This window comes from Dendrobates tinctorius, unplaced genomic scaffold (genome assembly GCF_039654945.1).
Source record: "Dendrobates tinctorius isolate UK_male_01 unplaced genomic scaffold, ASM3965494v1 ptg000326l, whole genome shotgun sequence".
Lineage (NCBI taxonomy): Eukaryota > Metazoa > Chordata > Amphibia > Anura > Dendrobatidae > Dendrobates > Dendrobates tinctorius.
Window position 1 is genome coordinate 846,078 of NW_027361993.1, and position 27,942 is coordinate 874,019.

The following is a 27,942-nucleotide window of genomic DNA, read 5'->3' on the forward strand; positions in this document are numbered from 1 at the left end:
GTCACAGCTGTGCCATCGAGCCTGTCACATAGCGCTCAGATATCAGTGGGCCTAACACAATCCAAAAGTGTCCAGTGTCCAAAAGTGTGTGCAGAAATTCAAAATCTCCCCTGTCCTATAGACACCTTGTACCTTGTTTTACATTACTATATAGTTTGTTGGATTTTGTCTACATTTCTACCAAAAATGAGGAAGGCTGGTGGAAGAGGCCGTGGAATTGGGCGGGGGTTGGCAGCTGGTAATGATGGTGTTGGTGGTGGATCTGATGGTAGTGGCAAGAGCAAAATAGGACCGAATGCAGGAGGTGCTGACCCTGCGTCATCGTCTGGCTACATAAGGCCTCGAACGCTTAGTTTTCTAGGAGTTGGCAAACCGCTTTTAAAGCCAGAGCATCAGGAAAAAGTTTTGTCTTACATTGCTGACTCAGCCTCCAGCTCTATCGCCTCCTCTTCTTCAGTTGTAAAAAGTAAAAGCACTGAGTCGTCATTGGAGGCTCATGTTCATGAACCACACCTTTCCTTGTGTCCTTCACCCCAACCAAGATTGAAGGATGACGCAGGCCATACTACTGATTACTCCATGGAGCTGTTTTCACATACCATGCCTGGATTATCAAGTGAAATGGTGAATTACCCAGGCCAAGATGAATCTGACATGGAGTGCACTGATGCACAGCCGCTGATGGATGATTCTGCTGGTACATTCACTCAGAGCACTACATTGTCCTCGCAGTGTACAGAGCCAGATTCTGACCCTGATGAGACTCAGGTGCCCCTTACCGCACACTATACCACCATACACGGTGACACAGAGGAAGGTGCACATGACATAGAAGAGGAGGTGATGGATGACCCAGTTGTTGACCCAGATTGGCATCCATTGGGGGAAGAGGGTGCTGCTTCCAATAGCTCAGATGAGGAGCATCCACAGCAGACATCGACATCGCAACAGCTGTTATCTGGCAGGCCCGGAGCACTCCAAAGACAGGTTCCAAACATCAAAAGAGTTGCTGGACAGCTTGTCCAGAGGGTCAAAAGATCACAGCGTGCTAGGCCGCAAAATGTCTGCCAAAGTAGGAAGAGTGCAGTGTGGCACTTTTTTGAACAAAATCCTCATGATCAGGCCAAGGTTATCTGTAAGAAGTGCGCAAAGACCTTTAGCCGAGGGAAAAATCTGAAAAATTTGAATACCAGTTGCATGCTTAGACATTTAACCAGCATGCACTTGCAAGCGTAGACACAACACCAAACCTCAAGTGCCAAATGTGCAACTGATCACAACGAAGGTAGTCAGCAACGCTACATTGTTTCCCCCACTGTAAGCCCACCGGTTAGCACAGCAGCAAATGTTGAGGTGTCGTTGCAAGACCACAGCAGTCAGGGAATCCCACTGTTATATCAACGAAAGACTGATTCTAGGCCATCAGAAAGAACACCAACTCCATCACCATCATCAACCCTCTCTCAGTCCGCCCTGTCCACCGCTACTTCCACCATATGCAGCTCTCAAGTCCAGCTCACCCTCCCAGACACTATGAGTAGGTCAAGAAAGTACTCAGTCTCTCATCCGCGTACACTGGGTTTGAACGCCCACATTGCCAAACTAATCTCCTTTGAGATGATGCCCTTTCGGTTGGTGGAAAGCACAGCTTTCCGCGAACTCATGGCCTATGCAGTACCACGCTATGACCTACCCAGTCGCCACTTCTTCTCTCGCAAAGCCATCCCAGCCCTCCACCATCATGTGAAAGACCGCATTGTCCATGCACTCAAGCAGTCAGTGAGCGGAAAGGTGCACCTCACAACTGATGCATGGTCCAGTCGGCATGGCCAGGGCCGTTACGTGTCCATCACTGCGCACTGGGTTAATGTGGTGGATGCAGGGTCCACAGGGGACAGCGGTGGTGGGACAGTGCTGCCTAGCCCACGGTATAGGAAACAGTTGTCTGTAGGCGTTCGACCCTCCTCCTCCTCCTCCAGAAGCGAAAGCTCATCCACAGAGCGCAGTCGTACGAGCACTCCATCTGCAGCTGCCACTGTTGCACACGATGTGTCCCCCTATCGAGCAGCTAGTGGAAAGCGTCAGCAGGCTGTGTTGCAGATGATGTGTTTGGGCGACAGACACACCGCCGAGGTGCTGGCCGAGTACTTGAAGCGACAAACTGAGTCATGGCTGGGCAGTGTACATCTTGAGGCAGGCAAGGTAGTTAGTGATAATGGCCGTAATTTTGTGGCAGCCATAGCCCTTTCAAAACTCAGCCACATACCTTGCTTGGCTCACACCTTGAACCTGGTGGTGCAGTGCTTCCTCAAAAATTATCCGGAGTTAACAGCCCTGCTCCAGAAGGTGCGAAGACTGTGAACGCACATCCGCCGGTCGCCTGTACACTCCGTTCGTATGCAGAAGCTGCAGCGATTGCTCCACCTTCCCAACCACCGCCTCATTATCGACATTGCAACAAGGTGGAACTCCACCCTGCACATGGTGGAGCAGCTGTGCGAGCAGAGGCAGGCCATAATGCATTTGTGGGAGGATACACGGCCAGGCACTTTGAGAGCAGACATGGAGTTGACAGGTGTGCAGTGGTCGAAGCTGAAAGACCTTTGTAAAGTCCTTCAGTGTTTTGAGGAATGCACACGGCTGGTAAGCGCAGACGACGCCATCCTAAGCATGAGCATCCCACTTATGCGTCTGCTCATGCAAACTTTGACGCACCTTAAGGAGCAGGCGTCTGCAGCCAATGTTGATGAGGAGGAAGAGGAGGAGGGAATCCTTGATGACATTCAGCCATTGTCTGCTCAGGGACCTCTCCTGGATGAGGTGGAGGAAGAAGAGGAGGAGGAGGATGATGATGGGGATGATTACTTAGGGGAGGAGGATGCATCTCGTGGGGCAAGTGAAAATGTTGGCGTGGCAAGGTCTGGTACAGGGTTTGTGCGTGACTGGAGGGATGTGGATTTGCCAGAAAGTGCTCCTCCACCCAGCACTCGCAGTGCATCATTGACACCGGGAACATTGGCCCACATGTCAGATTATGCCTTGCGGATCCTAAAAAGGGACCCCCGCATTGCCAAAATGATGAACAATGACGACTACTGGTTGGCCAGCATCCTGGATCCACGCTATAAAGGCAAATTACAAAACATCATGCCACAGGAGAACCTTGACCTAATATTGGCTAATAAACAAGCAACTCTGGTAAATCTGTTGCTTGAGGCATTCCCAGCACACAGCAGCGGTGATGGTTCTCACACGAGCCGTACGGGCCGGGGGCAGCTTGGCAGAGGTGTTCGTGGTGCACACAGCAGAAGTGGTGTTGGAGACAGGGGTTTCATGACAATGTTGTGGACTGATTTTTCAAATACCGCTCACACAACTGGTAATACTGCATCGATGGAAAGTGACAGGAGACAGCAGTTGTCAACTATGGTTACAAACTACTTTTCCTCCCATATCGATGTTCTCCCACACAGGTCATTCCCCTTTGACTATTGGGCCGCTAAACTGGACACCTGGCCTGAATTGGCCCAATATGCCTTACAGGAGCTCGCTTGCCCAGCTGCAAGTGTGCTATCGGAAAGAGTCTTCAGTGCAGCTGGATCAATCCTGACAGAAAAAAGGACCCGTCTGTCAACCCAAAATGTGGATGATCTAACCTTCATTAAAATGAACCACGCATGGGTTTCCAAGGATTTTTTCCCACCTTCCCCTGATGACACATAGGGTGACAGAAAAATGGCTTGCTTTGGTCCACCTCTTCCTGGTACTTCACCTATTTCACCTTTTGCATCAGCTGAATGTCCAACATCAACATATGCCACTTTCTAAAACTCCCTAACTGTGCTGCCTCCCCCCCCATGGCCGGGGTCACCACCTACCGCACGACACCGTGCGAGTGCCGTTGCCCTGGACAGGTGGGTAGGCCGACTCTTGGGCGCGGGCACTGGCACAGGGTCCCTCATAGTGCAATCAAGTGTCTCTGACGGTGGTGGTGCACACCCGCCGTCAGACACACCGCTGTACTATGAGGGGCCCAGTGCCAGTACCGACGCCCACGAGTGGGCCCCCCTTGCTTGGGCAGGGCCCCAGCATTTGCAATCTTTACCTCTCCCTGCTCCTCCGCTGTGTAATCTGGGCCGTCAAATCCATACTGTGCCTGACACCGTCTGAGCCTGCCTCCTGAGACATATATTTTGAATGTGTACGCTATCCATACATGTTATCCAGGGATACGGTACCCTTTCTAACCTTTGTGCAATCACGTGCAATCCATACTGGGCCTAACACCGTCTGAGCCTGCCTCATGCTGTATAGACATATATTTTGAATGTGTACGCTATCCATACATGTTATCCAGGGATACGGTTCCCTTTCTAACCTTTGTGCAATCACGTGCAATCCATACTGGGCCTAACACCGTCTGAGCCTGCCTCCTGAGACATATATTTTGAATGTGTACGCTATCCATACATGCTATCCGGGGATACGGTACCCTTTCTAACCTTTGTGCAATCACGTGCAACCAATACTGGGCCTAACACCGTCTGAGCCTGCCTCATGCTGTATAGACATATATTTTGAATGTGTACGCTATCCATACATGTTATCCGGGGATACGGTACCCTTTCTAACCTTTGTGCAATCACGTGCAATCCATACTGGGCCTAACACCGTCTGAGCCTGCCTCCTGAGACATATATTTTGAATGTGTATGCTATCCATACATGTTACCCGGGGATACGGTATCATTTCTAACCTTTGTGCAATCACGTGCAATCCATACAGGGCCTAACACCGTCTGAGCCTGCCTCATGCTGTATAGACATATATTTTGAATGTGTACGCTATCCATACATGTTATCCGGGGATACGGTACCCTTTCTAACCTTTGTGCAATCACGTGCAATCCATACTGGGCCTAACACCGTCTGAGCCTGCCTCATGCTGTATAGACATATATTTTGAATGTGTACGCTATCCATACATGTTATCCAGGGATACGGTACCCTTTCTAACCTTTGTGCAATCACGTGCAATCCATTCTGGGCCTAACACCGTCTGAGCCTGCCTCCTGAGACATATATTTTGAATGTGTACGCTATCCATACGTGTTATCTGGGGATATGGTACCCTTTCTCACCTTTGTGCAATCACGTGTAATCCATACTGGGCGTGAGAACGGCTGGCGAGCTGTTAAGCAAGCTACAGCACCTGTCCAGACAAGTACAGGGATTCCCTAGCGAGGAGACTTATTTGATTGTTTTCAATGTTGGGACAGCAATTTTTGGGGAGCACTATACTCTGGAGAATGATAGATGGGGCCCACCATACACTGGAACATTCCAAAGGTGGACATCAGACACTGGAGCAGCATTTACAGGGCCCTTTATACACTAGAGCATTAGAAATGGGGCCCATTATGTTTGGAGCATTATTTGGGCCCATAAGACAGTGGAGCTTCATCCATGGGGACCAACATATACTGTAGCATTATGTGGAGCTCATCATATACTGTTTCAAACATTATATGGGACCAATGATTCTGTATGGAGAAATAGATGGGCCTCGTCATGAGATGTAAAAAGTGAGGTATTTTTCATTGTACTATACCGCTATTTATCTGCCGTATCGGAGCATGATGAGTTGTGGTATGTGTTAAAGGGGCGCTCTTTCGCCCAGGGCACATGAAAACCTGCAGCTAGCCCTCCCCCCCCCACAACTTTAGCCAAATAACCCCCATTTTTCAGTGCGTAACTTGTATTATGAAGTTAATTAAGGTTGACAAGCTTAAGTAAGAAGAATTGATGCTTTTGGCATTCAAATGGGCACTGTAGGTGTGTTTTCTGTCCTCCTCTCACTGCCAACTTTTATTCCCCATTGACTTACATTGGGTTTCGTGTTTCGGGACGACCCCGACTTTTCCCTATAATCGGACGATCTTGCTCGACCCGACTTTTGGAAAAGTCGGGTTTCACGAAACGAAACGCGACCCTAAAAAACCAAAAGTCGCTCAACTCTAATTACCATAAATACAAAAACATCTGAGATTGCTTTCTTTCATTTTCTCTTGATCCAGTGGGATAACACTGTCAATAAATGCTATAAAAAAGTACCCAAGCACCTTGTACTATTGATTTAGTTTTATATTGCAAAGTTGCATATTACATAGTTAAATGGTTACATAGATTGAAAAAATACTAAGGTACATCAAGTTCAACCTTTCTCCACCAGTTATACTTTGTCTATCAGTAGATTATTAACAACCCACAATGCTATTTCCTGTGAAAAAACATTCAGACTTTTTTTTAAAAGCTGTCATAGTGTCTGCCATTACTACCTCTTGTGGTCGGCATTCCACAGTCTGACTGCTCTAACTGTAAGGCTATGTGCACACGTTGCGGATTGGGCTGCGGATTTTTCCGCGCGGATTTGGAAAAATCCGCAGGTAAATCCACAGGTCAAAAGACCTGCGGTTTATCTGCGGATTAGCCTGTGGTTTAGCCCTGCGGTTTCACACCTCTACAATGTTAAAGGTGTGAAACCGCTGCGGATTCCGCACAGTTGACATGCTGTGGATTGTAAACCGCAGCAAATCCGCGCAGAAAGTGCACAGCGGATTTTAAAAGCCATAGGCTAATATGGTACTGTACCATGTCAGCAGAATTGCTGCGGATCTGCAGGGCAAAATCCGCTGCGGATCCGCAGCAGTATCCACAACGTGTGCACATAGCCTAAAGAACCCTTTCCTATTTAGCTGCCCGAATCACCTTTCTTTCACCCATAGTGAGTGCCCCCTGGTCCTTAGTATGGTCTTTGGAAGGAATAACGTGAATCAAAGCAAAAAAGACCAGACACAAGTGGGAGTGCACATCAATACTCAGATCAAGATAACAATAATAAAATATATATCTTTATGTGGGACATTAGGACACACAAATCCACAACCAATAAAAGCAATTAAAAACAAACATACATCATGGCGGTCAACCCGCACCCCTCAATATTAAACGGTGTCAACGTGTCAATTTTCATAACCGTGTGTTAAATCAACAGTACTCAACTGGCAGTTAGTAATAAGCTATGCCAGAATCACAAATCAATAAACACAATAATTTGTGAGAATAATTCATGACTAATAATTCCTAGCAACCGTGACCAAACATCAAACCTAACCTATTCATGTCCAGAATGTGACCCAGTCATCCCCTACAATAATGGGTTAGATGTCAGTAAACTGAGTTTAGAATTGCATGGTGTGGAGGTCACAAAAAAACGCACAAAAAAGTGTGCACATCAAAAAATCTATTCAAGCGTAATGGTCCCCACTGTTGGCAGGAGAAAAAAAAGAGCAGAATTGTCCATTTAAAGTGAGTGCCTTTCAATACTGACAAGAAGAAAGGCCAAGGATGTTAATAGGAATGAGTCAGCGAGCTGAAGAAAAAAGTCCAAAGGCATATATACCTGAAGGCACACGGGAAGCACCAAGCAACTGCCAAGTTGGGCAGTACCTAAAGAAAGAGGGGTGGGTGAGAGAGCCCACATGCCTCGCTGTCATAGGACAGCTTCATCAGGGAAGAGTGCCCTGGGATCCAAAACATAGCATATATATATCAAAAGTTTAATTAGCAAAAATTGTTTACTGGTGTGGTAGGAGAATCCAATTGGTCACAGAGGTGAGTGCGGTCAAAATAAAATATACACAAATCCATAATCATCTGGACCTGGTTTTTTTTTGTTTTGTTTTGTTTTTTTCATTACTTTTCCCCATTATTATTTTTCCTATTTTCCTTGTGTATATTTTAATTAATATATATATATTTATTTATATTCATACATTTTTCATTATTTTAGCCTTTCCAGCAACATTGGTCCATTTCCAATTGATTCATTTCTCCCTTTTCCATTTTACTACTGCATGGGTACAAACAATATTCTTCTGCAGTGCTTCCACCAAGTTGTGGGCTTCTTCCATGCTGTTACAGTGGGGCAAAAAAGTATTTAGTCAGTCAGCAATAGTGCAAGTTCCACCACTTAAAAAGATGAGAGGCATCTGTAATTTACATCATAGGTAGACCTCAACTATGGGAGACAAACTGAGAAAAAAAAATCCAGAAAATCACATTGTCTGTTTTTTTTTCATTTTATTTGCATATTATGGTGGAAAATAAGTATTTGGTCAGAAACAAAATTTCATCTCAATACTTTGTGATATATCCTTTGTTGGCAATGACAGAGGTCAAACGTTTTCTGTAAGTCGTCACAAGGTTGCCACACACTGTTGTTGGTATGTTGGCCCATTCCTCCATGCAGATCTCCTCTAGAGCAGTGATGTTTTTGGCTTTTCGCTTGGCAACACGGACTTTCAACTCCCTCCAAAGGTTTTCTATAGGGTTGAGATCTGGAGACTGGCTAGGCCACTCCAGGACCTTGAAATGCTTCTTACGAAGCCACTCCTTCGTTGCCCTGGCGGTGTGCTTTGGATCATTGTCATGTTGAAAGACCCAGCCACGTTTCATGTTCAATGCCCTTGCTGATGGAAGGAGGTTTGCACTCAAAATCTCACGATACATGGCCCCATTCATTCTTTCATGTACCCGGATCAGTCGTCCTGGCCCCTTTGCAGAGAAACAGCCCCAAAGCATGATGTTTCCACCACCATGCTTTACAGTAGGTATGGTGTTTGATGGATGCAACTCAGTATTCTTTTTCATCCAAACACGACAAGTTGTGTTTCTACCAAACAGTTCCAGTTTGGTTTCATCAGACCATAGGACATTCTCCCAAAACTCCTCTGGATCATCCAAATGCTCTCTAGCAAACTTCAGACGGGCCCAGACATGTACAGGCTTAAGCAGTGGGACACGTCTGGCACTGCAGGATCTGAGTCCATGGTAGCGTAGTGTGTTACTTATGGTAGGCCTTGTTACATTGGTCCCAGCTCTCTGAAGTTCATTCTCTAGGTCCTCCCGCGTGGTTCTGGGATTTTTGCTCACCGTTCTTGTGATCATTCTGACCCCACGGGGTGGGATTTTGCGTGGAGCACCAGATCGAGGGAGATTATCAGTGGTCTTGTATGTCTTCCATTTTCTAATTATTGCTCCCACAGTTGATTTCTTCACTCCAAGCTGGTTGGCTATTGCAGATTCAGTCTTCCCAGCCTGGTGCAGGGCTACAATTTTGTTTCTGGTGTCCTTTGACAGCTCTTTGGTCTTCACCATAGTGGAGTTTGGAGTCAGACTGTTTGAGGGTGTGCACAGGTGTCTTTTTATACTGATAACAAGCTTAAACAGGTGCCATTACTACAGGTAATGAGTGGAGGAAAGAGGAGACTCTTAAAGAAGAAGTTACTGGTCTGTGAGAGCCAGAAATCTTGATTGCTTGTTTCTGACCAAATACTTATTTTCCACCATAATATGCAAATAAAATGAAAAAAAAACAGACAATGTGATTTTCTGGATTTTTTTTTCTCAGTTTGTCTCCCATAGTTGAGGTCTACCTATGATGTAAATTACAGACGCCTCTCATCTTTTTAAGTGATGGAACTTGCACTATTGCTGACTGACTAAATACTTTTTTTCCCCACTGTATGTATACTTCCTTTTTCCTGCAGGGATACAGTCTTTATTATTGCCCATGTGCTGCTTGTTGTCGACATCAGCTTCACCTTACTACGCGTGCGCTAGATTGCGGCGTCTTCCGCGCTGACAACACATGCTGTCATCCACAGTTTGCATGCTGTTGCCATGGACCCTGCCCGCATTCATCTTTGTGACCAATTGGATTCTCCTACCACACCGGTAAACAATTCTTGCTAATTAAACCTTTGGTATATTTATGCTATGTTTTGGATCCCAGGGCACTCTTTTTCCCGATGAAGCTGTCCTAAGACAGTGATACGTGTGGGCTCTCCAACCCACCCCTCTTTCTTTCTGTACTGCCCACCATGGCAGATTCTTGGTGCTTTCCGTGTGTCTTTATGTATACTGTTATGCCTATGGACTTTTTCCTTCAGCTCACTGGCTCATTCCTATTGCTATCCTTGGCCTTTCCTCCTGTCAGTATTGAAAAGAACTCACTTTAAATGGACATTTCTGGCCTTTTTTCCTTCCTGCCAGCAGTGGTGAGCATTAAGCTTGAATAGATTTTTTGATGTGTGTAAGATAGCAGGTACGCGGGATGCCGTGACGAGCAGGAGGCAGAGCAAGAGTTAAAGCGTTTATTACAGCGAATACTCCACGCAGGGAGAGAATGGGTTACCAGGGAGTAAAATTGAATACTATATCGGGGTAAGAACAATTGTTCATGAAACGGGTAAACTTATCAGTCTGTTGGTTTCCGGGCTGTGAAGGCTTGAAACCCCATGGTGGCGCCCACGCAAGTGACATGTGAAATCTCTGGCATGGTCCTGAAGAAAGTTGAGGAACTGGCTCCTGATGAAGGCGGCGCATCCTTGCTCTCAAGTGAGACCTTGCGTTCCCGGGTTGATGTACGTGATGTGCACAGTCTGTGGAACCGCCGGAGCATGACGCAGTTCAGCAACAGAGGCGGGAGTGAACCCACCTGGCACTGTACGAATCAAAAGGTCAGTCTTAGAACTTGCACCTGCGGGAATCAGTGGAACAATGCGAGACGGCTTCTCGGTGACAGGGGTGAGCGGGCACACAGCTACTTGTTGCTCACAGTCAGTGTGCGCATATGGTTGGGAACTGCAGCGCGGGCCTGAGCCATCGTGTCGCTCCATGGAGAGTGAACCAACCTTCTCCTGCTGCGCACTCTGTCTTCCCACCAAGTGTCCCGCTTTCCCGAGCACCATCCCTTTTATCTCTGATGCCCCCTATTGTCGAGTGCAAAGGTCTGTCTGAGTGAGAAAGCTTTTTCCCCTGGCAACAATGGTAACAGCCCCGACAGTTTTGGAACCGGCGCAAGAGGGGTACCACCAGCCCGGTCCATCTTCCTACATGTACACACTTTTTTTTTGTTTTGTGTTTTTTTTTGTGACTTCCATACCATGCAATTCTAAGCTCAGTTTACTGACAACTAACCCATTATTGTAGGGGACAACTGGGTCACATTCTGGACATGAATAGGTCAGGTTTGATGTTTGGCCACGGTTGCTATGAATTATTAGTCATGAATTATTCTCACAAATTTTTGTAATTTTTTGATTTGCAATTTTGGCATAGCTTATTACTAACTGCCAGTTGAGTACTGTTGATTTAACACACGGTTATGAAAACTGACACGTTGACACCGTTTAATATTGAGGGGTGCGGGTTGACCGCCATGATGTATATTTGTTTTTAATTGTTTTTATTGTTTGTGGATTTGTGTATCCTAATGTCCAAATAAAGATATAGATTTTATTATTGTTATCTTTATCTGAGTACTGAAATAGATGTGCATGCCCATTTGTGTCTGGTCTTTTTTGCTTTGATTCACGTTGTATTTTCAGGCATGGTGAGGCACCCTGCTACACAGATTGACATGCAGACTTTCTAATGGAGGTGCACCCTATTTTCTCCTGTTACTTTGGATGGAATAAGTCATGTGCCAGTCCTTTGTACTGACCACATATACTGTATATTTATATATGTAATTGAGATCCAATCTGAGGCGTCTTTTTTCTAAGCAAAACAAGCCCAAGTTTTCCAACCTCTCCTCATATGAGAGGCCTCCATCCCTTGTAATAATTTAGTTGCAGCCTTTCAACTGACTCGAACTTCTGAATATCCTTTTTAAAATGTGGAGCCCAAAACTGGATCCCATATTCTAGATGTGGCCTCAAAAGTGATTTATGGAGGGGTAATAATACATTTATTTCACAGGATTTTAACTCTTTCTATATACAGTAGTATTCAAAATAATAGCAGTGTGTACAAAACATTAGTTCATCACAAAATCTTTCTACTAGTATTTTTTATTTCCATGCATTGGGTACATTTCACACTGTGATCTAATTAAAAACATGAAGAGAAATGTATACAATTTTAACTACTTTACATAAAATAAAAAATGAACATTGGGATGTTCAAAAAAATGTCTGAATTGTATTTACAAACTCACAATATGTACTATTTTTTTATGACAATTTAACATTCCTGTGAATCACTAACCTAATATTTAGTTGTGTAACCACAGTTTATTAGAACTGCTTCATATCTATGTTGCATAGAGTCAACCAACTTCTGGCATCTGTCAACTGTTATTCCAGCCCAGGATGCTTGGACTTCATCCCACAATTTTTGGGCATTTGTTGGCTTTGCCTCAGAAACAACATATTTATCCCCTTAACGACCGCTGATACGCCTATTCACGGCGGCAGTTAAAGGTACTTAAACCACAGCGCCACTTTTTAACACTTTTTCCCTTCTGATCTCTGCCGTGCACCCAAACAGTGGTTTACCTCCACATACAGTATGGGGTATGGGCGTATTTATGAGAAATTGCACAACAAATTTTGTGGTTCATTTTCCCTTTTTACATTTGTGAAAATAAAAAAACTAGTTCTGAATAAAATGTTTGTGAAAAAAGGTAAATGTTTGTTTTTTCCTTCTACATTTCTTCAGTTCCTGTGAAGCACATAATGGGTTAATTGACTTCTTAAATGTGGTTTTGAGCACCTTGAGGGGTGCGGTTTTTAGACTGCTGTCACTTTTGGGTATTTTCTGTCATGTACACCCCACAAAGTAACTTCAAATGTGAGGTGGTCCCTAAAAAAAAATCTTTTTGTAAATTTTGTTGGAAAAAAGAGAAATCGCTGGTCAACTTTTAACCCTTAAACTTCCTAACCAAAAAAATTGTTTCCAAAAATATGTTGATGTAAAGTAGACATGTGGGAAATGTCATTTATTAACTATTTTGTGTGACATATCTCTCCAAATTAAGGGGATCAAAATTAAAAGTTTAAAATTTGTGAAAGAGTGAAACCTGGTTAGTCATATTGGACTGCTATTATTTTGAACACTAGTGTACCCTAAAATCTTAAAAAGAATATATATATATATATAGAGGCGCAAGTCGTTAAATCCCACTACCAGCAGCAGCAAATATGGACAAAACCACCTAATTTGTCCTAACAAGAAAAAACATTTATATATAATAACTACTTGCGCTAGCTTGGTAGATCCGGGAGAAACATGTATATAAATTTGGATGTGTATAATAAATGCACCCGCTTCTATTCCCAAGCAAGATGATAGCGTTACACAATAGTTAAAAAACAGCGCTATGTCAAATCGCAACACAAACAGAACAATACCTTCATTCACATAGAATACGAGATGATTAAGAAAAAACCTGGCTCCACAGTGTTCCAATGAAAAGGCAGCAGTTCCAGCAGCGGTAGTTCAAGCGATAAAGCCAGCAGTGCAAGTACCCGGAGCACACTTCGCGGTTTATGAGCGGCAGTTCTGACAGACCAGATTAAATTCAGGTGCCAACTTTCGAGTCCTTTAGAGTGCGGTACACAACCGTGGGTATCGGACGCTGTCCCGGCCGGTGACAGACGTCCCCCTACAAGCGTGACAGCCGCTAACGGCGGTAGATAAGCAGCTTTATCGCTTGAACTACCACTGCTGGAACTGCTGCCTTTTCATTGGAACACTGTGGAGCCAGGTTTTTTCTTAATCATCTCGTATTCTATGTGAATGAAGGTATTGTTCTGTTTGTGTTGCGATTTGACATAGTGCTGTTTTTTAACTATTGTGGAACGCTATCATCTTGCTTGGGAATAGAAGCGGGTACATTTATTATACACATCCAAATTTATATACATGTTTCTCCCGGATCTACCAAGCTAGCGCAAGTAGTTATTATATATACCCTAAAATCTTGTTTGCTTTGGTGGCTGCTGCTTGACATTGAGTGCTGCTGCTCAGCCTTTCTCCTGTTCTGACGTGCTGAGTATTTTTCTTATTTAATGTTTATGCAGCAATGGTCGCGGTACATTACTCTACATTTATCAACATTAAACCTCATCTGCCAAGTGTTTGTCCTTGCAGCTGTCTTATCCTAGTCAGTCTGTTCATTTCATCCATCTCATTGTTTTTTTGAGCCAACTAGGAAATATATATATGATGGCATATTTAGAAAAAGAGAAAAACATACTCACATTTTGGCCCCCGGCCAAGTCCCAGGTGTAATTGCCATACTGATAGACCATGCATCGGGACTGATCTTTGAAATGCATCGCAGAGAAGTTACTCCACCAGTCAAACATATTTCCGTCCTTGTCAAAATTCCTTCCTGTTGAATAACAACCATCACTGAGCATAATCCATACACATGATGCTGCGCTTTAGGCTATGTGCAGACGTATGCAGAAATTTCTGCATAAAAACCGGACTCCCTTTCCAGAAAACGCGTGTTGTTTTCCGCGCGTTTTCTGCACGTTTTTTTCCGCGCGTTTCCAGACCCATAGAAAATAGCTAGAAATGCGGAATTTTCCACTAAATTAATGAGCATGCTGCGGTTTTTACCGCGAAGCGGTTTGTTTGCGGTAAAAAACGCATCAATATGCACAAAAAGTGCAAAATGCATAGAAATGAATGGGAAGCTTATTTTAAGCGTTTTTTGAGTGGATTTTTTGGCAAATCCACGAAAAAAACGCTACGTGTGAACACAGCCTTACTGACTTTAAATGTTAGAACTCATTTAGTGGTCAGAGATTTTTCTCGTATGCAAAAAAAAAACAGTACAAGTTTCATCAATGATTTTGATCAGTGTTTTATCAGTATTTGGCCAGAGTGTCAGTTTTTGCTATCAGCGCTTCATCAGTTTTTTAAATCTTTTATAGATACTTCTCAATGGATGGCATCCGAGTACTGCCCATTTTTTTTCTTTGAACTATACACTTGTATTGACTAGCTAGATTCATGACTCAAATCAAAATAAAAAATGTTTTTTTTTGTGCAGACCACTCACTCCTCAAAAATACATGGACATGTGACTAGTTCCATAGACTATAACAGGTGAAAAGCACAAATAGAAGTAGTACGTAAAAAACAGACGTAAATGCTTGGTGGGTCCAACATGCAGCACCACTATTTGCTTACTCCATAAACGTCCCCCCTGGCTACCTCAATGACTTAGTAGTAAAGTTACTTTTCATCCTTACCATTGTCATCAAATCCGTGAGTGATTTCGTGACCAATGACCATACCGATTCCACCAAAGTTCAATGCTTGCGGTTGTTGCTTGCTGAAAAATGGAGGCTGAAGGATCCCAGCAGGAAATACTGTAAAATACAGAATATTATAGTTATTATCACTAGATGTTTTTGATTTAATATTATAGACAAGAGATGGATTGGGACCTTAACATTGGGTTAGGCATGCTTTACAGTATGGTAACCTAACCAAAAGTATAGTTTATCACCAGTTTGAACCCTTTTTCCGAGAAACTCACCAATCTGATTCCGATTAGGGGAATAGAAGGCATCAGCCACTGCTGCACCGATTATCCAACTAAAACAGAGTAACACAGAAGCAGTTATTACAACTGGTGATTTGATTGTTTTTTGTCTGTATATTCAGGTGGAACATGGTGTAAAGTAAATATATTTTGGGTTAAACAATTGCAAATTTTGTCACAGCTTCCCAACCTAACGTGTCATTCACAGAATTTGTATTTTTTTTTTTTTTAAGATGGGCAATTGCATCCATAAAGTTTCACAGAGAAGTTAATGGTTGACATGTCTGTAGATACACCCTTGATAGTTGGTATTGATGTTTTTATGCGATGGTGGTAGCTAGGTTTGGATGTTTTTATGCCCTTGGAGGTAGTTGGCCTTGATGTAAGCACATCCTTGGTGCTAGTAGTTGGCCTTGATGTTTTTATGCCCTTAGTGATATTTGGTTTAAATGTTTTCATATCCTTGGTGGTAGTTGGCCTTGATCTTTATACATCCTTAGTGGAAGTAGTTTGCTTTGATGTTTTTATGCCCTTGGTGGAAGTTGGCCTTGATGTTTATAAACTGTTGGCTGTAGTTGACCTTGCTGATTTTGATTTTGTTTTTTCAATGTTCCCAATGAGTTTTGGTAGAACTTTTTTTCCTTGATTAGTTTTGTGTTTGCCCGTGTAGAAAGGTGGACATCCATCAACTCACAAAGTAATATTAAAGGATTTTTCAAATTTTCAGTCTACTCTTTTTAGGGCATTTCCAGTTATTTGACGGGATTCCCTGTGCAGCATTGTCAAAGAAAACAGCACCTTCAAAATAGCTCCAGAAGACCCATTACAATCTGTTCAATACAAAGTCAGATCATTGATGTCAACAAGGGGAACTTGTAAATCTGTACAATTTCCTTCTGTGGACACTGCAGTTAAGGTTAAAGGGGTTGTCAGCTACTGGACAACCACGCCTAATCATTTCAGGACCCCAATTAAAATAAAAGCAATCTACACTACACTCACACCTAGAGAATGAAATGATTTGTGTTAAGTGCTGGCTGCAGCCAATGAATGGCCACTCATTAGCTGCAGCATTTATTATTTCATCATAGAGGACATCTGTGGTGACTAAATCTCAAGGAACTGCAGTCAGAGAGGATACTCATTGGCTGCAGCCAGCATGTGACACAACATGTCACCTCCCTCTCAAGGAGCAGCGGTGCTCGCATTTCTGGAACAGCACCACTGTGGGAGGCGAGTTTGAAGAATATTGGAGAAATAATTTCATGCCAATCATTTGTATCCTCTGTGGCATGGTATTATAAACCCTCTTCAGTGTGCAGCTGTAACAGAACACCTAGACCCTCTTGCAGCTACCTCAGAAGGTGTTGGACAACAACAATTTATATATTATTCACTATGGGAATATAGTCTCAGTGAAAATTCACCAGAATCAATTAAGAACAACAAAAGAAGTGAAAAAACACTGGAATGATCAAAAATATATATTTTTTATTAACACCAAATATTAAAAACAACTGCATGTGTAAGTAGAAGATAAATAAGTAAGAGGAAATAAAAATATCACAGGAAAATCATGGGGAAAACGTATAGAAAATGGGTCTTAATAATGATGTGGCATACATTCAAATAACATAGAGTGGTATAGAGATAGCTCAGTGGTCCATGTAAATCAGTTTAAAAATAACAATGGAAGTCCAAAGAGGTAAACAATTGAAATTTACATATAAGGATACCTAATATGAGTCCCTCAAAACACTATAAATACAAAAATGTAAGAATAAGTTACCATATAAATGCCCAGTAGCTCCAACACAACAGAACACTTAGACCCTCTTGCAGCTATCTCAGAAGGTGGGCCAAACCTCCAAATGCTGAGAATGACAGATCTAACAGTAGAAAGGCTGGCTTGCAATATAGAGTCATGCTGAAGCTGCCAAAGATAATTTTAGAAACATAATTACATAAGAAGTTATGGAGATACTATAAGTCCTAGGCATACGTCATGTATATTTCCGAGATCCCAGAACATAGCAAATGCCCGCCCAAGTCTTGACCCGTTCTAGCACCCAGGGATATAGAGATAGAGCAGCCAGTAGAAACCAGATAGCAAAGTGTGTTTGGTCTTAACACATAGCAGTGGCCCGACCTGATAAGATGGTGCCAAAATCACCTGCCTATGACTGTCCGTTAAAGAGTTATGACTCATCTTAGATTTTGAAGTTTATAGCTGCCAGAAGGCAAGAAGAGGGTATTTAGATTCAGCTCAGAGGGCAGGAGGGGAGTAACACAAAGGGGTTAAATGCTCATGTAAAGCGTGGCCTATTGCTTTTTCTCTGGGGAGATGGCCACGACATAGCATGTGAGGAGAAGTCAAGGAATAGAGGGGATCACAAGCCTACCATGTGGTAGCCCCGTCCCTGAAAGCCAGGCCTTTCATCTACTGGTAACTGACACATATATTCTGCTTATATGTTCTGTCCTGCCACTATCCATATTTGCATATCTGACCATTGTAAATGTGTAACCATCGTGTATGTAGTGAATTGTCTAGAGTGCCCTTAAGGCCATTAAACATATAATTTAACATTTGGCTGCTCTTCTATCTTGATCCAGGAATCCACATGTGCATCTTTCATTTTAATTTTGAATGTTATCAGGGCTAGTTTCTGAACCTATATAATCCTGTTAACGGATCAGGCTTATATCTATTGAGGAACTGGTGGCAGTCTTATGGGGCTGGCAGCACACTGTTTCACTGGTGCTAGTGAAAGGGGCCTCTCAGCTCTCATGGTTGTTAGTGAGTGTGGTTCCACGTCAGTGACTGCGTGGGCCACATCCTCTCACTCCCTGTGCCTCTCTGGGTCTGTGTGGACATTTGGTGTCCATGTAAAATTGACCAAGCCGACCTTACATGCCCCTGCGGGGTGTGCAATATAACGTTGGTGAAAGTGGGGAGACCACATTACATGATCTGTCTGACTTAATAGTAACGTCAGGAGGAGTGGCAATGTGCAGGTTAATCACATGTGGTGGCAGAGGTGGGATTCTGCATTATCTCTCTGGTGCCATCCTTCACAGTATTTACTGTTTGTCTTAATGGGGACCCTGAATTAGTTAACCTGGGGTTGTTCAATAGTAGTAAAACCCCTTTAAACACTTGCATTTAAGTTCCTTAATAGCCTACAAGGGATCACAGAAGTCATAAAAATGGGCATAATGCTAATAGCTTTTTCCAAAATTGAATTGTCCAGTTTGTTACAGGAGCCCAATACTAGGAGTCCTTTGGAAATTTTGAGGGAACGTGGAACCACTGTAATGAGACATTCTACATTGCCTGTTGAGTTCCTTTTAAATATATAAAAACATTTTAGGAATTAATACATACGCATCAGGGTCGACCGGCTCTCTTAGCTTTTTTAGACTCTTTTGTGCTGTTGCTTTTAAAATTTCCAGTATGTTCTCAAAGTATTTCTCTTCACTAAAGTTCAACTGTGGAGATAAGAGAGAGAAAAAAATCTGTGTTTCATGCATTAGATGTATCCCTCTTGATCTGTGTATTTTATGAAGCCATTATATTTGTCAGGCTGACTTTCAATACTATTCAGCTTGTGAAAGCATTGCAATTATGCTGACCTTCCCTCTCCTGTATAAGCATTTTATGAAAGCGCTCAGAGCTGTCACAAGTACTGTTCAAGTTACTGCAAATCAAAGGAACTCCTGCCAGATGTCTGTGACCTGGAGAAGAAGACTTGAACTGCGGGAGTCAAAACCAATGACACTTAGAGCTATTTTAAAATGTGCAACGGTGAAGAGCTGTCTTTCTTTCCTGAGTCGTTATGTCACAATTAAAACTCATTTCAGCCCTTCAATGTATCTGCTAAAGACGCAGAACTAAAGCTGTCATTATCTACTGAGCACATGTAGCGGCGCAAGAACAGCGGTACAAACCGTATTAGGGGCCCAGCTGTGACCCCAATATACCAAGTCATTTCAGATCTCTTTCATATTTGTGTGACCTTCACATTAAGGAGAAAAAATGATAATATCCCAAGCAGGTTTGCAAAACCAATCCTTATGTTGCAATTTAGTTTGTGTTCCTGGACCTAGTGTCCAAAGGTATTGCATCCATGAACTTACAATCCAATGGTTTGTGGTCCATTTGCCTGGTGGCTTGGGAACTCACCATTACCGGTATCCAGCTTATAAGCAGGTACTACCCTATGCAAATTCTCATTCCAGTCCTGAGAATGCACAGTGCACAAAACCAGAGAGGCTGTCCTTTTCCAGTAGGACAGTCCTGCAGATGACATTTGCTAGCACCAATTTCAACTCACTACTCATTCTTGTGGTTTAGCATCACTGTTTTGTCTATACTTACTGAAGCTGATTCCTGGTCCAATTTATCATTTTGATCCTCCAGAATATAGTCTGGATAACCAATTTGCTCTTTAATTGACAGCGCCTGTAAAATATCAAGTGCAAGATCAATGTGAGGATACCATTCATAACTGCAGCAGTTCTGAACCTATCTGTTCCTATTGCTCAGTACGCTACGCAGTACAAATATCGTGTGACGTCTGACTTTACATCAGAGTTTCATCCAGAAAAAGTTGACATTTTTTTTCTCAATGGCATTCATATGCAGTCCGTTTTTTTTTACGGCAGTAGCTATTAATCATTTAACAGACCATTTACAGTTTCTTATCATACAGAATTGCAATGTGTGATGCGGATGCTATACTGTGGGTTCGTATGGCATCCAGTTATTTTTTATGCACCTGTAAAAGGAAGAACAACATTGGGCATATCTCTCTCGCACCAGTTGCAGAACTACTGGGATGGTCACCAATGCTGCAGGGGGAAGACTTTCCAACAATGACCGACTCTTCCATATGGCTGCGGTAGGCGGAGCCGTGCTAAAAAGTGCTGTGTGTGGGAAAAGGGTCAGAGTCGAGGTGGGAAAGCTAAGCAGACAGTCAGGCGCAGTGGCAGCTGTGGCAGCAGAGCATCCATTGGGCGCAGGCCGACTTGACAGATCCCCTGTACACCAGTCTGTGGGTGGACGACAGACTGCCAGCTTCCTGCTTACCTCCGTGTCTGAAGGTGACTCACATTTGCAAGCAGATACTGTAACGTGTGCACAGCACAGTGAGAATCAGGTGACTAGGCCAGACCTTTTAGCCAGATACCTGCATACACCGAGGAACAAAGTCTCATTCCGGCGGTCTCTCATAATGTACTGAGCACAGCTTGTAGCGTTCGTGAGTGTGGGAATCTCCCACAACTTTGAAGGATTCTTCATCCTTCCCGTGGATTGGAACCCCGTTTGTTATGAATGGGTCACCGTGGAGGAACAACAAAAGCTAAGTCCCAGAAAACCAGAGAGGTTGGTAACTATGCAGATTGCAGATCCCTGATCTTAACCACACAACTAACAGTAGCAGTGGAGCGTTCCTACAATGTTCCTAGATGCCTCGTCACCGCCGGAGGACTACATAAACCTAAAGCAAGATAAGGGAAAACTAACTGCCCCAGAGCAGACCCCAAAGGAATAGACAGCCCCCACACATGTATTGATGGTGAAGCAAGATGAAAACACAAACACAGGCAGGAAAATAGTCTGAGCAAACTATGGGGCCCGACTAACTAGAAAGGACAGGAAAGGAAAGCCACTGTCTGCAATCTGCCAAAAAACCCTACCAAAATAATGTCCAACACATCTGATAGCAAAATTAACCCTGAAGTCACTAGACTTCTCCCACTATATCAGCACTCTGAAATATTCTGAAACAGAGCAAAAAGAGGCCAATCTAATAAGGGACAAAAAGGCAAATTGGCAAATACAGATAAATAGGAGTGGAAGTTCAGCATAGCCCCAGCAGGGGCAAGCTGACCACACAAGAAACTGAATTGACCAACAAGCGCAAGTGTGAGCATTAGTAAAAAACAAACTTAACTTGAGAAAACTGGAAGAGAGCTGAAGTCCAAGACCTGAGAAGCAGACTGAATCACCAGCGCCAGGATAGGGCGTCGGCTGTCTTATATCCAGTCTGATACTCCAGAGATCCAATCATTATCCTCCTCATCAGGTGGCAGATCACTACCACTTAAACCAACCTCACTACCTCCTGTCACCACCAGAGGGAGAACGGAAGGAGAACTCTCAACTGGTGGAGCAGAAAATGAGCTCATAACAGTACCCCCCCTTGAGGAGGGGTCACCGAACCCTCATCCATGCCACCAGGCCGATCAGGATGGGACCGGTGAAAAGCATGAACCAATTTATTGGCATGAATATCAGAGGCAGAGACCCAAGAATTATCCTCCTGGCCATAACCCTTCCATTTGACCAAATACTGGAGTCTCCGTCTAACCAAATGAGAATCCAATATTTTCTCTACCTCATATTCCACATTGCCTTTATCCAATACAGGGTCAGGAGGTGCCGCCACAGGAACTACTGGCTCAACAAACCTCTTCAACAGTGACTTGTGAAATACGTTATGGATTTTGAACGTGACTGGAAGAGCCAATCGAAAAGAAACAGGATCAAGAATCTCAAAAATCTTATAAGGTCCAATAAATCTGGGCTTAAATTTTGGAGATGCAACCTTCATAGGAATATTCTTAGATGACAACCAAACCATATCACCCACTTTAAACCGGGGACCAATGGTCCTATGCCGGTTGGAAAAATGCTGGGCCTTTTCCTGAGAGAGTGACAACTTATCCACCACTTGGTCCCATATCTGCTGCATTCTCACAACCACAGTTTCCACACCTGGGCAGGACGAAGATTCCACTTGCCCTGAAGAGAATCGTGGATGAAACCCAAAATTACAGAAAAAGGGTCACATCAAAGTGGCAGAACTAGCTCTATTGTTCAGCGCAAATTCGGCCAAGGGCAAAAATGAGACCCAATCATCTTGATCAGCAGATATAAAACATCTTAAATAAGACTCCAGGGTCTGGTTTGTTCTCTCAGTCTGTCCATTGGTCTGGGGATGAAACGCGGAGGAGAAGGGTAACTGAATTCCCAGATTGGAACAAAAGGCTTTCCAGAATCTGGAAACAAACTGGACCCCTCTATCAGACACAATGTTCTCTGGAATCCCGTGTAACCGAACCACCTGTTGTAAAAACAAGGGTACCAACTCAGCGGAAGATGGCAACTTTGGGAGTGGTACAAGATGGACCATCTTCGAAAATCTATCACAAATCACCCAAATAACAGTCATTCTCTGAGAGACAGGAAGATCAGAAATAAAATCCATTGAGATATGGGTCCATGGCCTCTTGGGCACCAGCAGGGGCATCAGCAACCCACTAGAACAAGAATAGGGTTTAGACCGAGAACAAGTCCCACAGGACTGTACAAAATTCCTGACATCACGAGATAAGGCAGGCCACCAAAACGACCAACTCACCAAATCTCTGGTACCCAAAAATACCCGGATGACCAGCCAATGCGGAGCAATGGACTTCAGACATCACTCTCTTTCTCCACTGGTCAGGAACATACAATCTTCCCATAGGGCAATGCTCAGGTTTATCCTCCTGAAATTCCTCCAGGGCGCGTCTCAAATTGAGCGAAATGGCAGAAAGAACTACCCCCTCACCCAGGATAGAAGTAGGCTCAGTCACATTAAGAGAATCAGCAAATAAACTCCTAAAAAGGGCGTCTGCCTTAACATTCTTAGTGCCCGGAAGAAAAGAGACCACAAAATTAAAACACGTGAAAAACAAGGCCCATCTAGCCTGTTTAGGATTCAAGCGTTTGGCCGACTCCAGATAAATCAGATTCTTGTGATCGGTGAGGACCACAAATTGATGTCTAGCTCCCTCCAATCAATGTCTCCACTCCTCAAATGCCCATTTCATGGCCAACAATTCCAGATTCCCCACGTCATAGTTGCGTTCAAATGGGGAAAATTTTCGAGAAAAGAAGGCACAGGGATTCATCTTAGAAGTCACAGGGTCTTTTTGGGACAAAACAGCTCCTGCAACAATCTCAGAAGCGTCTACCTCCACTTGAAATGGAAGTGAGACATCAGGTTGCCGTAAAACTGGAGTTGAAGTAAATCTCCGCTTAAGCTCCTGAAATGCTGAGACAGCCTCAGGAGACCAATTCAGCACATCAGCTCCCTTCTTGGTCAGATCAGTCAGTGGTTTGACAATACTAGAAAAATTACCTATAAATTTACGATAGAAATTTGAAAAACCCAAAAACTTCTGGAGAGCCTTCAAAGAAGTAGGCTGAACCCAATCATAAATGGCTTGTACCTTAGCCGGTTCCATTTCAATAGTCAATGGAGACAAGATAAATCCCAAAAATGAAATCCTCTGTACACCAAAGAGGCACTTCGATCCCTTAACAAACGGAATTCTCCCTCAAAATCCGGAACACAGTCCGGACATGTTCCACATGGGAATCCCAATCACTAGAAAAGATCAAAATATCATCCAGATAGATGATCAAAAACTTATCCACAAAGTCTCGGAAAATATCATTCATAAAGGACTGGAAGACAGAAGGGGCATTAGAGAGCCCAAAAGGCATCACCGAGGTACTCAAAATGTCCCTCCAGAGTATTAAACGCCGTCTTCCATTCATCCCCGTGCTTGATGCGAATAGGATTATACGCCCCCCTGAGGTCAAGCTTAGTAAACCAGCAGGCACTCTTAACTCTGGAGAATAAATCAGACATCATAGGTAACGGGTACTGATATTTAACCGTCATCTTGTTAAGGGAACGATAATCAATACAGGGTCTTAATGAACCATCTTTCTTGGCCACAAAAAAAACCCCAGCACCTAAAGGTAACATAGTAACATAGTAACATAGTTATTAAGGTTGAAGGGAGACTTTAAGTCCATCTAGTTCAACCCATATCCTATCCTAACTTGCCCTAACATGTTGATCCAGAGGAAGGCAAAAAAACCCCATGTGGCAACAAGTAAGCTTCACATTGGGGAAAAAAATTCCTTCCTGACTCCACATACGGCAATCATACTTGCTCCCTGGATCAATGCAATATTAAGGAAACTAGTGTATATACCCTGTAATATTATACTTTTCAAGAAAGGCATCCAGTCCATTCTTAAATTTTAGTAGGGAATCACTCATTACAACATCATATGGCAGAGAGTTCCATAGTCTCACTGCTCTTACAGTAAAGAATCCGCGTCTGTGAGTATGCTTAAACCTTCTTTCCTCCAGACGTAGAGGATGCCCCCTTGTCCCCGTCACAGGTCTAAGAGTAAAAAGATCATTAGAAAGCTCTTGGTATTGTCCCCGCATATATTTATACATTGTAATAAGATCACCCCTAAGCCTTCGACTCTCCAAACTAAATAACCCCAAATGTAATAACCTGTCTTGGTATTGCAGACCCCCTAGTTCCCTAATAACCTTGGTCGCTCTTCTCTGCACCCGCTCCAGTTCAGCTATGTCTTTCTTATACACCGGAGACCAGAACTGTACACAGTATTCTAAGTGTGGTCGCACTAGTGACTTATATAGAGGTAAAATTATGTTCTCCTCATGAGCATCTATGCCTCTTTTAATGCATCCCATTATTTTATTTGCCTTTGCAGCAGCTGCCTGACACTGGCCGCTAAATGTGAGTTTGTCGTCCACCCATACACCCAGGTCTTTTTCAATGACTGTTTTGTCCAGTGTTTTACAATTAAGCACATAATTATACATCTTGTTCGTTCTACCCAAGTGCATGACCTTACATTTATCCCCATTAAAGCTCATTTGCCATTTATCAGCCCAAGCTTCTAGTTTACATAAATCCTCCTGTAATATAAAATTGTCCTCCTCTGTATTGATTACCCTGCAGAGTTTAGTGTCATCTGCAAATATTGAAATTCTACTCTCTATGCCCCCTACAAGGTCATTAATAAATATGTTAAAAAGAAGCGGGCCCAAAACTGACCCCTGTGGTACCCCACTGCTAACCGTGACGAGGATGGTCTAAAAATGACCCTTCTACAATGACTCCTTAATATAGGATCGCATAGCATCATGTTCGGGTACAGATAAGTTGAAAAGCCGACCCTTGGGAAATTTACACCCAGGCATCAAGTCAATTGCACAGTCATAACTCCTATGAGGAGGCAAAGACGCAGACTTACTCTCACTAAATACATAAGAAAAATCAGCCAAATAATCAGGAATATCAAGAGACTGAGAAGAGGTGGAGAAAACAGGAGCGTCCCTAAGAACACACTGACAACCCCAACTCACCACAGACACAGATTTCCAATCCAAAAAATGGGTTATGAGTTTGCAACCAGGGGAACCTGAGAACAATAGTATCGTGCAAATTATGCAGCACCAAAAATTTACAATTTTCTTGGTGGTCTGGGGCAACTCGCATTATCACCTGGGTCCAAAACTGAGGTTTATTCTCCGCCAAAGGAGTGGCATCAATACCCCTCAAAGGAATAGGCATCTGCAGAGGCATCATGGACAAACCACAACGTTTAGCAAAGTCCAAATCCATCAGAATCAGAGCTGCTCCTGAATCCTCAAAAGCCTTAGTGGAAAATGTGAACAAAGAGCAGATCGGAGTAATTGCCAAAAGGAAATTAGGTTGTATACTGCCCACAGCAAATGTGTGTGCAAAACGTTTCTCTTGTTTAGGGCAGACAGAAATAGTATGAGAGGCGTCTCCACAGAAAAAACACAGCTTATTACGCCTTCTAAACTCCCGACGTTGCGCCCTAGACAAAACCCCATCACATTGCATAGGTTCAGACATTTGTTCAAAAGGAGGCAGCGCCTCCCGTGTAGTTTTATGTTCACGTAGACGCTGATCAACTTGAATGGCTAATGACATAGAGCCATCCAGACCAGAAGGAACAGGAAATCCCACCATAACATCTTTTACGGTCTCTGACAAAGATTTCCGAAAGAGAGCTGCCAATGCACTATCATTCCATGTAGTAAGGACCGCCCACTTTCAGAATTTTTGACAGTACAGCTCTGCAGGATCCTGACCCTGGTCTAATGCCAACAGGGTTCTCTCAGCTTGATCAACGACATTAGGTTCATCATACAACAACCCCAAGGCTTGAAAAAATGCATCCACATTAGTCAAAATAGGATTTTCAGGTGTCAGAGAAAAAGCCCAATCCTGGGGATCGCCGCGCAGCAAGGAGATGACAATTTTAACCTGCTGAACAGAGCTCCCCGATGAATTAGGCTTCAAGGCAAGAAATAATTTATAATTATTCTTAAAATTCAGAAATTTAGACCGATCCCCAGAAAACTCATCAGGAGTAGGAATCTTAGGTTCAGCAGCATGTGACTGAATGAGGTAGGTGGAAATTCCCTGCACTTCAGCAGCAAGTTGCTCCACACGATCAGACAATTGCTTAATCTCCATTAGGAAAAAAAAAATCCTCCTACGGCCCCAGAAAAAAAAGAAGAGGAAAAAAAATATATATAAAAAAAAAAAATTCTGACACTTTTTTCTTTTTTTCTTAAACAATCTTTCCCTGCTTTTGAGTACCCTAGAATCTACGGTATGGCTGGTGATTCTGTTAGTAATGGGTCACCGAGGAGGAACAACAAAAGCTAAGTCCCAGAAAACCAGAGAGGTTGGTAACTATGCAGATTGCAGATCCCTGATCTTAACCACACAACTACCAGTAGCAGTGGAGCGTTCCTAGACGCCTCGTCACTGCCGGTGGACTACATAAACCTAAAGCAAGAAAAGGGAAAACTAACTGCCCCAGAGGAGACCCCAAAGGAATAGACAGCCCCCACACATGTATTGACGGTGAAGCAAGATGAAAACACAAATACAGGCAGGAAAATAGGCTGAGCAAACGATGGGGCCCGACTAACTAGAAAGGACAGGAAAGGAAAGCCACTGTCTGCAATCTGCAAAAAAACTACCAAAATAATGTTCGACACGTCTGATAGCAAAATTAACCCTGAAGTCACTAGACTTCTCCCACTATATCAGCACTCTGAAATATTCTGAAACAGAGCAAAAAGAGGCCAATCTAATAAGGGACAAAAAGGCAAATTGGCAAATACAGATAAATAGGAGTGGAAGTTCAGCATAGCCCCAGCACTGGCAAGCTGACCACACAAGAAACTGAATTGACCAACAAGCGCAAGTATGAACATTAGCAAAAAACAAACTTAACTTGAGAAGACTGGAAGAGAGCTGAAGTCCAAGACCTGAGAAGCAGACTGAATCACCAGCACCAGGATAGGGCGTCGGCTGTCTTATATCCAGTCTGATACTCCAGAGATCCAATCGTTATCCTCCTCATCAGGTGGTAGATCACTACCACTTAAACCAACCTCACTACCTCCTGTCACCACCAGAGGGAGAACGGAAGGAGAACTCTCAACTGGTGGAGCAGAAAATAAGCTCATAACACCCGTTCTCTACAGACACCGCTGAGATGTCACATGCTGCTGTTGTCGGTACCACAGTTGGAGAACCATGATTCTGCAAGAAGACTACAGACTGGTAAGTTTGTCATTCTCCCTCCTA

The 27,942-nt window shown here is 43.4% G+C and overlaps 1 protein-coding gene across 2 annotated transcripts in view; it reads right to left on the reverse strand.

The window, feature by feature from the left end:
• MMEL1 (membrane metalloendopeptidase like 1) overlaps positions 1-27,942 on the reverse strand; it is a 742,661-nt gene that overhangs the window by 23,022 nt on the left and 691,697 nt on the right. For both annotated transcript variants that reach the window (XM_073561692.1, XM_073561691.1), the window contains exons 15-19: positions 19,793-19,876; positions 18,800-18,903; positions 15,406-15,464; positions 15,116-15,235; positions 14,111-14,244 (exon numbers count right to left, since the gene is read on the reverse strand). In XM_073561692.1, coding sequence (XP_073417793.1) covers positions 14,111-14,244; positions 15,116-15,235; positions 15,406-15,464; positions 18,800-18,903; positions 19,793-19,876 — 501 coding nt within the window. The remainder of the gene's footprint in view (positions 1-14,110; positions 14,245-15,115; positions 15,236-15,405; positions 15,465-18,799; positions 18,904-19,792; positions 19,877-27,942) is intronic.